This window comes from Mandrillus leucophaeus, unplaced genomic scaffold (genome assembly GCF_000951045.1).
Source record: "Mandrillus leucophaeus isolate KB7577 unplaced genomic scaffold, Mleu.le_1.0 Scaffold58, whole genome shotgun sequence".
NCBI classification, from domain to species: domain Eukaryota; kingdom Metazoa; phylum Chordata; class Mammalia; order Primates; family Cercopithecidae; genus Mandrillus; species Mandrillus leucophaeus.
The window spans coordinates 1874362-1886732 of NW_012106252.1; the positions used below are offsets into that span (position 1 = coordinate 1874362).

The window sequence follows — 12371 nt, forward strand, 5'->3', positions numbered from 1 at the left end:
GGTGGCGGGGGCGGCGTGGGCAGCGGGGGCAGCATAAGGTCTTCCTACAGCCGCTTCAGCTCCTCAGGGGGCGGTGGAGGAGGGGGCCGATTCAGCTCTTCCAGTGGCTATGGAGGGGGAAGCTCTCGTGTCTGTGGGAGGGGAGGTGGCGGCAGTTTTGGCTACAGCTACGGCGGAGGATCTGGGGGTGGTTTTAGTGCCAGTAGTTTAGGTGGTGGCTTTGGGGGTGGTTCCAGAGGGTTTGGTGGTGCTTCTGGAGGAGGCTATGGTAGTTCTGGGGGTTTTGGAGGTGGCTTTGGTGGTGGTTCTGGAGGTGGCTTTGGTGGTGGTTCTGGAGGTGGCTTTGGTGGTAGCTATGGGGGTGGGTTTGGTGGTGGCTATGGGGGTGGATTTGGGGGCTTTGGAGGTGGTGCTGGAGGCGGTGATGGTGGTATTCTGACTACTAATGAGAAGAGCGCCATGCAGGAACTCAATACTCGGCTGGCCTCTTACTTGGATAAGGTACAGGCTCTAGAGGAGGCCAACAATGACCTGGAGAATAAGATCCAGGATTGGTATGACAAGAAGGGCCCTGCTGCAACCCAGAAGAACTACTCCTCTTACTACAACACTATTGATGATCTCAAGGACCAGGTAGGTGCAGGAAACTGTCTCTGTCTTGGTCTTTTTCTCTTACATTCTTTATCTTCCAAAAAAGGTAAAATGCTAAACTCTAAGCTCAGATAATAGCCAGGGAATCCACGTTTTGGAAATGTACACTTTCATCAGAAACAAACTTGTGTTTGGTTTCTGGGGATCCCAGGATAGGACTTTGGCCTGTGCTCTGAGGGTTCATTTCCATTTCTTCAACTTTCAGAGTTTGGGCAGAGCAGAGAGGAGGCCTGGGTTAACATGAGCTGAGCTGGGACTGGATGTGGAACCTCCTTTAGGTCTGGTCTAAGTCAATACTCTCTCTTCCTTTGTACTTCTCCTAGGCTTCTTTAGGAGTGTATCTTGATCTTTTAAGGTATTTTGGACCCGATTGTACATTTGGTTATTCAAGTGATGGAGAGGATCCAGAACTCTGGGAAAGGAAGCTATCTATCCATCCATCCATCCATTCATCCATCCATCCATCCATCCATCCCTCCCTTCCTCCCTCCCTCCACCCACATGTCCATCTATCTGTCCATTTATTCAGCCATTCAGTTCAGTGAGTGCCTACCCTCAGGGTTGCTCTGGGTAGACACAGTGATGTGCTAGACTGAGTTCTAGTGGAGCTCACAGTCTGACTCTTCAGTATATTCAGTGATTCCTCTTGTTTTCACTCCTGCATGTGTCTGGATGTGCTGTTTCTTCTACTCCAAACCTCTTCCATTTATTTATTAATGTTACACCCTAGCCATCCTTCAGCGCCCAATTCAATTGCCAGCCACCTCCTTCTTGAAGTCTTTCTTGATCTCCCATTGCCATAAGCCACCTCTCCTTTCCTTGAACTCTTTTAGGACACTTTTGACTTTGTAGTCAATGGTGGGCTCCTTGAGGAACAGGATGTCAGTAATCTCTAAATCCTACAATGCCCTTTGCAGTAGATCTTCAAATATTTGTTGAATGAATGAATGAAGGCCACACCAAACATCTTCGCTGAAGCCTGGAAGGGGTCTGTGCCATGTCCCAGCTGTTGGAAGTTCCTCATTCCTCTTGAGAATCTTCCTGAGTGGAATCCTCACCTCCTGTGGCTTTGCCTGGCCTCTTGCCCTCCAAGCAGTGGTCCACAGTGTGATTTCATGGTTGTGTCATTTTTTTTCAGATTGTGGACCTGACAGTGGGCAACAACAAAACTCTTGTGGACATCGACAACACTCGCATGACACTAGATGACTTCAGGATAAAGTGAGCCCTGCTCCTCCTTTCCTCTCCTGTCATCAGCCCTTACCCCCTGAACCTCAGTGCTCTGGAGGTCCTGGTAGGCCCTGGTTCCGTCTTGATTGTTTTCTACCCTGGCTGGTCTGCAGGTTCGAGATGGAGCAAAACCTGCGGCAAGGAGTGGATGCTGACATCAATGGCCTGCGGCAGGTGCTGGACAATCTGACCATGGAGAAGTCTGACCTGGAGATGCAGTATGAGACTCTGCAGGAGGAGCTGATGGCCCTCAAGAAGAATCATAAGGAGGTAGGGTGCTGGGGCTTATGGCTTACTGGGGAGAGGGAGGAGCAGAAATGCTGAGACAGCAGGGGAGCTTTGGAGAATTACCTGGGAGACACCCTCTCCTTTGCTCTTGAGGACACTTTCAGCTTCTCCTTGGCATCACCTATGGTAGTGGGTGGGCTTTGGCTTCACAACTGTGTCCCCTTTTTGTACCCTGTGGGGACCACAGGCAGAAATCTGAAAGGTGGTGCAGAGGACTTTATCCCTGACCTCATCTCCCCTTCCTCCCTGGCAGGAGATGAGTCAGCTGACTGGGCAGAACAGTGGAGATGTCAATGTGGAGATAAACGTTGCTCCTGGCAAAGATCTCACCAAGACCCTCAATGACATGCGTCAGGAGTATGAGCAGCTCATTGCTAAGAACAGAAAGGACATTGAGAATCAATATGAGACTCAGGTGAGCAAAGTGGGCTGCCCATTCAACCTCCTCCCCTCCATCTATGCATATCTCCATCCCTCCGGCCTCCCATTCCTTCATCCTCCTATCTCTCCATCTCTCAGTGAAGCTGTCATTTATCCATCTTCCAATGGAAGTCATTCAACCACCTTCATTCACTGCATACCAACATCATTACAAAGTAGCTTCTCAGTGCCATGTTATATGTAAAGTATTGATGTCTCAGAGGTATTGATGTCTCAGATATGAGCCAAAGAAGATTGCTGCCTTGAGAAGCTCACAGTTTATTAGATGTGTGAACAAAAGCAGAACGTGAACAATTTAATCTAATGCTATCTAATGTAAGACTACAAGAGAGGGATACAGTGTGTCTCCCATACTGTACTGAACTCCTTGGTGGTTCTCTTCCTCCTTGAATCTCCAGTGCCTAGCCAGAGTCTGGCACATACATGAAGGCATGGTCTGTGGTGTGTGTGTGTGTGTGTGTGAAAGGTGGGGGAAGTTTGGAATAAGGTTAGATTAGAAAGATGGTTGTGAGACAAAGTGTGAAGGGTCTTGCAACCTTGTTGAGAGGGAAGGTCATATTGAGAGGACTGGACAAACCTTCATGGCTGGAGGGTACCCAGAACTCAGAAAGACTTGTCCTTGGCTTTGGATCAGCCTTGGCCCTGCAGGTGAAGATCCTGGTGAATGGGGCAGAATCTTGCCCACTGAAGCTCCTGGCCCAGCCTGATGCTTACTGAGCCTTTGGTTTTGCAGATAACCCAGATCGAGAATGAGGTATCTAGTAGTGGTCAGGAGGTGCAGTCCAGTGCCAAGGAGGTGACCCAGCTCCGGCATGGTGTCCAGGAGTTGGAGATTGAGCTGCAGTCTCAGCTCAGCAAGGTTGGTAGTTCTGCTGTAGACCCTTTGCCAAGGTGGGGCACAGGAAGGCTTTGCAGCCCAGGAGTGGGAAGAAGAGGAGTTATGATGTAGCATCCCTCTTAAAGCCTTCTCTTGACCCTTAGAAAGCAGCCCTGGAGAAGAGCTTGGAAGACACGAAGAACCGCTACTGTGGCCAGCTGCAGATGATCCAGGAGCAGATCAGTAACTTGGAGGCCCAGATCACTGAAGTCCGGCAAGAGATCGAGTGCCAGAATCAGGAATACAGCCTTCTGCTCAGCATTAAGATGCGGCTGGAGCAAGAAATCCAGACCTACCGCAACCTCCTGGAGGGAGGCCAGGAAGACTTGTAGGTGCCCCACGATTCAGTGGAACCCCTGGGGGTCCCTTAGGCCTCTGATACTCCTTCTGTCCCTCTGGATAGAGGCAGCTGGGGGAAGTTCTTATACACAGGGTCTTATGGGTTGAGGACTTCTTCATCCTGGGGGCGGTGGGGATCTCAGTGCATTTGGGCTTTGGGGAAGGAGGATGGTGACACTGAGAGAAGGGGCTGCCTCCCTGCTCCAGGGAGGGGAAAGCTCCACAGTCCCAGCTGGAGGCTCTACCCTCCCAGCTATGGTGCCAGCCCAGACTCTGTCCTCTGCCTCCCAGGAAGGAAAACAGAAAGATTCATGTTTGGGTCCTGACTCTGTTCAGGTCCATCCTCATATATGTGTGTTTGGGCCACTCATTTTAACTCTCTTGTTTTCTTTCTTTCCTAGTGAATCCTCCGGAGCTGGAAAAATTGGTCTTGGAAGTGGCCAAGGAGGTCGAGGAGGAAGTGGAGGAAATTATGGAAGAGGTTCCAGGGGAGGAAGTGGAGGCAGCTATGGTGGAGGAAGTGGTTCTGGAGGTGGCTATGGTGGAGGAAGTGGAGGTGGCCATAGCGGAGGAAGTGGAGGTGGCCATAGTGGAGGAAGTGGGGGCAACTATGGAGGAGGAAGTGGCTCTGGAGGAGGAAGTGGGGGTGGCTATGGTGGAGGAAGTGGGTCCAGGGGAGGAAGTGGAGGCAGCCATGGTGGAGGAAGTGGTTTTGGAGGTGAAAGTGGAGGCAGCTACGGAGGTGGTGAAGAAGGGAGTGGAAGTGGTGGCGGCTATGGAGGAGGAAGCGGAAAATCATCCCATTCCTAGTCTTCTTCCTCAAAATCTGGTGACCAAGATGAGACAAAAGGTAAGGGACAATCCTAGGTTGTGGGGTGGAGGGAGGCACAACTCTAGGTTGTGGGGAGGAGAGTCAAGGTATCACCCTTTTTTTTTTTTTGAGTATTTTGGAATCTCTGGGAAATACAGATTCTGAATAGAGCTAGATGTTAGGGAAACCTCTATGAGGTGCCAGAGACATGCCCTTGGTTCTCAATTGATCATTATTTTTGACAGAGCCTAGGATGAGGCTAGGACTAAATCTACACATGGTTGAGTCTCAGTAGTGTAGGAGATGGGTTGAAAATTGTGCATTATCATGATACACCCTTTGAGGTAGGTTTCATTATAATCCCCATTTTAAGGAAAATGAGGTTCAGAGAAAATAACTACTTTGCTCAAAGTCATACAATCACAAATGAGGGGTTCAGCTCTGTGGGGCTTCACAGCCGGTACTTTCAACCCTCATGAGGATGGGGGACCTGGATCAGCAACAGTTCAGCTGGAAAAGAGACTCAGGGATTTCAGTCCGTGGTTGGTTTGCACAGCTATTACATGATGCAACTGCCAAAAGGATGAACATAATCTAAATGTAAGAAAGACTCACACAGGTGAGTTGGTCTCTAGATCAGGGAAAATTTTCCCATGTACACATTGAGTTTTATAAAATAAAAATGTAATATGAAATTATAGTAAAAGGCTGGGTAATATGACTGGGGATGTTTAGCTCAGAGAAGACTGGAGGTGCCTGGGAGCTGCCCTGCGGGGTGTCTGATGTGGTTTTGTGTGTCCAGCGGCACTGCAGGGCCATGGATGTACATCTAGGAGTGAGGCTGGGGCTGTTTTTGCCTCAATATCCAAATAATTGACTAACATATCTGTTGAATGGAGGGAGCTGCCTCATAAGCTCCCCACCCTCAGACTTGGGGGTGCATCTGCCAGGTTTGCTGCAACAGAGATTCAGGAATTAGATGGGGACCTGTAGATTGGGAGAACCCAGAGTCCTTCCACCTCAGGATTCTCCAGCTCTTTGAGCTCTAGTGTCCTTACTTTGAGTTTCCCCATCTTTCCCCAAGTCCCAACCTCTCTGCTCCTGCTCACAGTCCTCCCTTCTCCCCCTCATCTCCCTTCTGTCTCTCCACAGGCTTCCTTTCGCGATACTAGAGCCTCTGTAAACTTCTCCTGCCCAGCCCCAGCTGAGCATCCCCAGATGGGCAGACCCCTGATGAAGCCTGCTTATTGGATCCTGACATCAGGAATAGCTGGCAACCAGCCCCTGTGCCCGTTTGGGACTGGACTGACTTGGCATATATGCCTCTGGCTTTCCACTGGCTTCCAACCCTGCTTGGCTTTGATGACTTCAGGGTTGGGGAGACAGACCTCTTTCCTCTCTCTGGCCTGGGGTGATCTCACACCCTGCATGATCTTGACTATAATAAAGCTTTCCTACTGCAAGTCAAACTCAGACTTTGATCCATTTGTTCTTTGGGATTAAGAAGGGATAGGGTGGGCAGGACATAGTAGCTCATGTTTGTAATCCTAGCACTTTGGGAGGCTGAGACAGGAGGATCACTTGGGGCCAGGAGTTCAAGACTAGCCTGAGCAACATGGTGAGACCTGTCTTTACAAAAAACTAAAAAAAAAAATTAGACAGGCATGGTTGTGGGCACCTGTGGTCCCAGCTACTCAGGAGACTGAGGTGGTAGGATTGCTCGGGCCCAGGAGTTGGAGGCTTCAGTGACCTATGATCGCATCACTGCATTCTGTCCTTGGTGAGAGAGTAAAGGGATAATCAATCTGTTATAAAGAGTGTGGGTTCACTTTTCTATTAGTTAACTTTTGCTTGTAACAAAGGAACCCAAGTTTAGTGACTGAAAACAACAACCATTCATTTAGCTTACAGTTTTGCAGTTTAGACTGGGAAGCTTTGTTTCCCTTTATGCATCTGTGGTTCACTGCAAGTCAGCCAGATGACTCTTCCTCTGGTAGTTGGCTGGGTGCTAGTTGGGGTGATGAGGATGAATGGGGTATGTGACTCCCATCCTCCAGCCAACTAGCTTGAGCAAGTGTTCCAAGATAATGAGCAGAAACATGCAAGGCCTCTTGAGGTTTAGGCTCAGAGAAGTCACTTTGGTTGTACTGTATTGGCCAACCAAGTCACAACCTAGCCCAGATTCAAGGGCAGGGGAAATAGACTTCTCTTGAGGGGAGGAACTGCAAAGTCACATGGCAATGGGCATGGATATAGGGAGGGCAATAACTGAAGCAATTTTTTGCAAACGATCTACCATAGTGTATTGGCATGTCATGTGTTAACTATGGAGGAAAACAAGACAAAAATGATGTGGTCTTTGCTTGGAAGATTTCGAGTAAAAAATATAGGCACAAATAAAGTCCTTCAAGGCAAAGTAAGGGACATTCCGCAAGATAGCAGCCAATAATATTCTCTAAAGATTCTGATAGTCAAAAATCCTTTTTATCACTAGGGACAAATAGGCTCCCTCAGCCTATGTACCCGATGCTATAGCTGCCTATTAAGCTACCCCAAAGTATAGAGGCTTAAAATGACAAAATTCGTTTTGCTCATGAATCTGCAGTTTTGACAGGGCTTGGTTGGGGACTGCTTGTCTCTGCTCCTCTTGGTTTCCTTGCGGCTTACAGGCTGGGGGCTGGAGTCATTTGAAGTCTTAGTCACTCATATCTGGCCTCGCTGGGGCTCCTTGGACATCTCTCTGTATCTCTGTGGAGAGTTCGATGTGATCCCTCCAGTGCGGTAGCTTCAGGGTAGCCCGACTTCTTACCAGCTGGCTCAGGGCTCCCAAGACACACGTCCCAAGGGAGAAACCGCCAGAAAGAGGCGGTTTGACTTTTATCACCTGGATGGGGAAGTCACACAGTGTCACTTCTTCTGTAGTCACAGGCCTGCCTAGATTCAAGGGAAAGGACATAGATCTGTAGCAGGCAGAATTCTGAGATGCTTTCGCAATTTCTGGCTCTGCTGTACACGTATCTTCTCCCGGTTATTCAATCAAACACTAACCTAGGTGCTACTGTGAAGGGATTTTGGTAACTAAGTTCTCAAATGCGTTGACCTCAAGAGAGGGAGATTATCTGGCAGACCTGATTTCATCACATGAACCGTTTAAAATCCAAGAGTTTTGTCTGACTGGTCACAGAAGTCAGAGATTTGAAGTCTGGGAGGATTTCAATGTGCCCTTGTTGGCTGAAGATGAAACGGGGTCGTGGAACAAGGAATGTGTGTGGGCTCTAGGAGCTGAGAGACAGCAAGAAAAAGGAGATCGCAGTCCTCCAACTGCAAAGAACTGAAGTTTTCCAAGATCAAAGAAGAGTTTGGAAGCAGATTTCCCCCAGATGAGAATTCAGATGAGAACTCAGCCTGGCTGACATCTTGATTTCACCCTTGTGATATCCTGCAGGGAGAATCCGATTACACCTGTGGAACTGTCAGCTAATACATGGGTGCTGTTTTAAGCTGCTGAGTTCGCAGTAATTTGTTAAGCAGAAATAGAAAGCAAATACAAACCCCGTCTCTAGATGGAGGTGTGTGCATGTCATGTTGAAGAACAGCATATGCAATGGGATATATTGGTGTGGTCATTTTTGGAAAACACAAATGGCCACAGGCTGGCTCAAATCACTGGCAGAGGAGTTACGTAAGAGTACGCTTAGGGCATGAAGTGACACAGAAACCCAGGGGGATTCAAGATCCTGGGATTTGTGGAGATGGGAGCAGGCAGGCCATCGGTGTTTCTGGGTCAAAGGTGGCTCTAGCAAGACACCTGAGCAGTGAGAGTCTGTGATCCCATTTCTAGTGCTCCACTGTTAATGTGCAACTGTTCACTCTTCTCTGGTTTTTTTTCTGCTACCTGCTGTCTTCCTCATCTACCATTATACATATCTTTTTATTTATTTATTTATTTTATTTTTTATTTTTATTTTTTGAGACAGAGTCTTGCTCTGTTGCCCAGGCTGGAGTGCAGTGGCATGATCTCATCTCACCGCAACCTCCGCCTCCTGGGTTCAAGCGATTTTCCTGCCTCAGTCTCCCAAGTAGCTGGGATTACAGGTGCCTGCCATCATGCTGAGCTAAGTTTTGTATTTTTAGTAAAGACGGGGTTTCACCATGTTGGCCAGGCTGGGCTGGTACTCTTGACCTCAGGTGATCCACTTGCCTTGGTCTCCCAAAGTGCTGGGATTACAGGCATGAGCCACCATGCCCGGCCCATTTTATGTATCTTTTCTCTACCTCAGTTTGGGAAATTCTCCACCTTGAGTCTGAAGCTTCCTGAGGGAGAGGCCAGAAACGTGCTTTTCCGAGCTCACCTGCATCTAGGGCATGGGCCTCTGACAGCCCTGCCACTCAGGTGCACCCTCACAAGACTTTTTTTTTTAACCATTGCACACCATTGGAGTGAAGGACTTTGCTTTTGATGTAAAGGAGGTGCTGAGTGGAATTTGTTACGGCAGGAACAAGGCTGGGCAGAGACATGTGGTTTGTTGAGGAAGCAATAGCGGCGGCTCTGGCAAAGATATGCAGTGCCCACCATCAATAGTTTGAGCTGCTATTTTGGTGGCCAGCCATGACAGCAGTGGTGTGTTCCTAGAGCAATCCTTGAGCATGATTTGGGGAATGTCTCTGTTTGCATACCCTCCAAGTTTGATTCTCTGCACATCCTGGAAAAATGCCCAGCAGTTCCTCCTTATTTCACAGGGAATAATTCGAAGATCCTGAGTGGATGCCCAAAACTGTGGATAGTACCTAGACCTATATATACTGTGCTTTTTCCTACACATTCATACTGAAGATACAGTTTACTTTATAAGTTAGGCACTGTAAGAGATTAACAACAATATCTAATAAAATAGAATTGTTATAACAATATACTGTAATAAAAATTATGTGAATGTGGTCTCTCAAAATCTTATCATACTGTAGATCTTAGCAACCTCAGCATATGATTTTTTTTCTTTCCTTAGTAAGTTGAGAACTGTCATCTTTTCTTTTAAAGAAAGCACTTTGCTGGCTGGGCGCGGTGGCTCGTGCCTGTGATCCCAGCACTTTGGGAGGCGGGTGGATCACCCGAGGTTGGGAGTTCGAGACCAGCCTGACCAATATGGAGAAACCCTGTCTCTACTAAAAATACGTAATTAGCTGGGCGTGATGGTGCATACCTGTAATCCCAGCTACTCAGGAGGCAGGAGAATCGCTTGAACCCGGGAGGCGGAGGTTGCAGTGAGCTAAAATCGCACCATTGTGCTCCAGCATGGGCAACAAGAGCAGAACTCTGTCTTAAAAAAAAAAAAAAAAAGCACTTTGCGGCTTCCCTTTGGCAAATCTGAATTATCAGCATCACTGCTCTTGCACTTTGAGGTCATAATGAAGTAAAATAAGGGAACGCAAGCATGGCAGTACTGTGACAGTTGATCTGACAACTGAGACAGTAACTAAGTGACTAGCGGGTGGGTGGTGCATACAGTGTGGAGAGCTAGACAAAGGGATGATTCCTCTCCTGGGCTGGACAGAGTGGGGCAGTGTGAGATTTCATCACTCTCCTCAGGACAGCACACTTTAAAACTGAAGAATTGTTTATTTTTGGAATTTTCCATTTGATTTTTTTGGAGGACAGTTGACCACAGGTAACTGAAGCTGTGGAAAGCGAAACCATGGATAAGGGAGAATGACTGTGTTACTTTCTCTGTAGGTGAAAGCACATTTATTCTGGTACTCTTTGTTTATTGGAATAGGGAAAAAAGAATTTCCCACAGCAGGTGCCAGCGTCAACGGTGATCTGCTTTAGAAAAGAGACACAATCTGGATCAATGACTGCTGTTGGAACAACCATGTGATAAATTGTAAAATAATTCATGGCCATTCTCTAACATCTGTTCATGCTCTGCACAGAAAAAATAGGCAAGTTAACCTTAAATTTATCAAATCTTTTTTTTGTTTGAGACAGTGTCTCTCTCTATTGCCCAGGCTGGAGTGCAGTGGTGCGACCACAGCTCACTGAAGCCTTGACCTCCCAGGCTCAAGCAATCCTCCTACTTCATGCTCCCAAGTAGCTGGGACTGCAAGCGTGTGCCACCACCCCAGGCTAATTTTTGAAGTTTTTATTTTCAACTAGAGACAGGGATCTCACTATACTGCCAGGGCTGGTCTTAAATTCCTGTGTTCTCTCCCCATCTTCCCCTTCCAAAGCGCAGGGATTACAGGCATGAGCCACTGCTCCTGGCCCATCAAATCTTTCATGTGGCACTAATCTCTGTCATTCCCTTAGAGATGTAGTATTGTTAGCACTTTTTATAAACCATGTAATCCTTATTCCATAGATCAGGAGCCATTTACTGACTATGTCTAGTCCACTCCAGACACTGGGAAATAACCACAGATTGGTCTGGGATACCACTGGGCTTATGAGAAGCAAACTCGGGCTAAAACTCCATTTGTCATCTGATCTCTGTATTGGTTAGATTCCCAATTGCAACTACCAGAAACTACTCTGTGGCTATTTTAACAAGTAAGGGATTTCTGAGAGCTCTAGATACCTCAGAGAATCACTAGGAGGGCTGGAGAAACAGAATCTGGGGTGATTTTTCCAGAACCCCCCAAATGACAAAGCAGAGTGGATCTGCCAAGGGAGTTGCTGCCTCTGCCAAGACCATGAAACCACCAAGTCAGAATGGAGCCTTCTGAGTCCATTCTGCACTAATTCTGGACTCAGCTGGAGTTGCAGAGCCACGCTGCTTCTGCTGTCCATACCAGTAAGCTGGATGTCCCAGGTGAACCTCATTTCCTCACCTAGCTCCCTTCTAAACCCAGCCCATATGGGTGCATCTGACTAGTAGAACCTAAATTGCTTAGCTCATCTTAGTGGCAAGGAAGGCTGGGAAATGTAGTTTTTAGATCTGCCTGGAAAAGAATAGTGACAAGATGACAGATACAACCTACACTCATATGAGCTTCCATTCTAACTGGGGAACCACAGTATTGCTCTGCATTTTCAGAGATTAGAATTGGTTTGGAGCCAGTGTCCAATCATCCCTAAAGGCCTGGGTATTTTCCTTCCCTCAGTAGACAGCTATTCTTGTAAATACCCATAGATTCCTATGGGAGGGTCAGGGTGGCAGCTCCTGCCTTCTGGGAACCCAGGTTCTTGTCTGGTGTCTAGGAAGAATCAGGTCACACGAACTGTTTGAAAGGTGATGAATGCAGAAGATTTTATTGAGCGTCAGGTGGCTCTCGGTGGATGTATAGTGCATGCTTGTGATGTTACTGCAGGGCCCTTCCTCAGAGCCTCCCCTTCATTCAAAGTTCTCTGGGTCTATGAGCCAATTCTGATTTTGGAATTGGAATCTCGGGGCTCAAGATAGGTCTCTTACTGACCTAAAGTTTTCTTTTGTGGGGGTAGGGTAGTGAAAGTGGCAGATATAGAAGACTGACTCACTCCTATCTGTTTCAGTATCCTTCTAATGGGCTTTCCTATACTCAAGAGGCTGATCATCTAAAATCTACCCTTTTCCAGACTCCCCTACAGCCATAGTGTAGGTTTTTCCAATCGGATGCACTCTGAGTCATGAGTTGAATGGGGAGAGAGGTAGAGGGGGAAAAATCAAATGCTTTTTCTTTGTGTAGATCTGCCAGTTATACTGTATGGCCCTGGGGCCAACATGTCTGGTAGTGGCTTCCTGATTCCCAAGCTTTCTG

The 12371-nt window shown here is 47.6% G+C and overlaps 1 protein-coding gene across 1 annotated transcript; it reads left to right on the top strand.

The window, feature by feature from the left end:
- Positions 1-6: 6 nt before the first annotated feature.
- Positions 7-4636, top strand: KRT9 (keratin 9, type I; the record flags this gene model as incomplete). The annotated part of the gene is made up of 7 exons (XM_011998914.1): positions 7-633; positions 1790-1872; positions 1995-2151; positions 2423-2584; positions 3344-3469; positions 3592-3815; positions 4228-4636. Coding segments are annotated over 7 exons (1788 nt in total), but the record flags the coding sequence as incomplete, so codon positions are not given.
- Positions 4637-12371: the final 7735 nt, after the last annotated feature.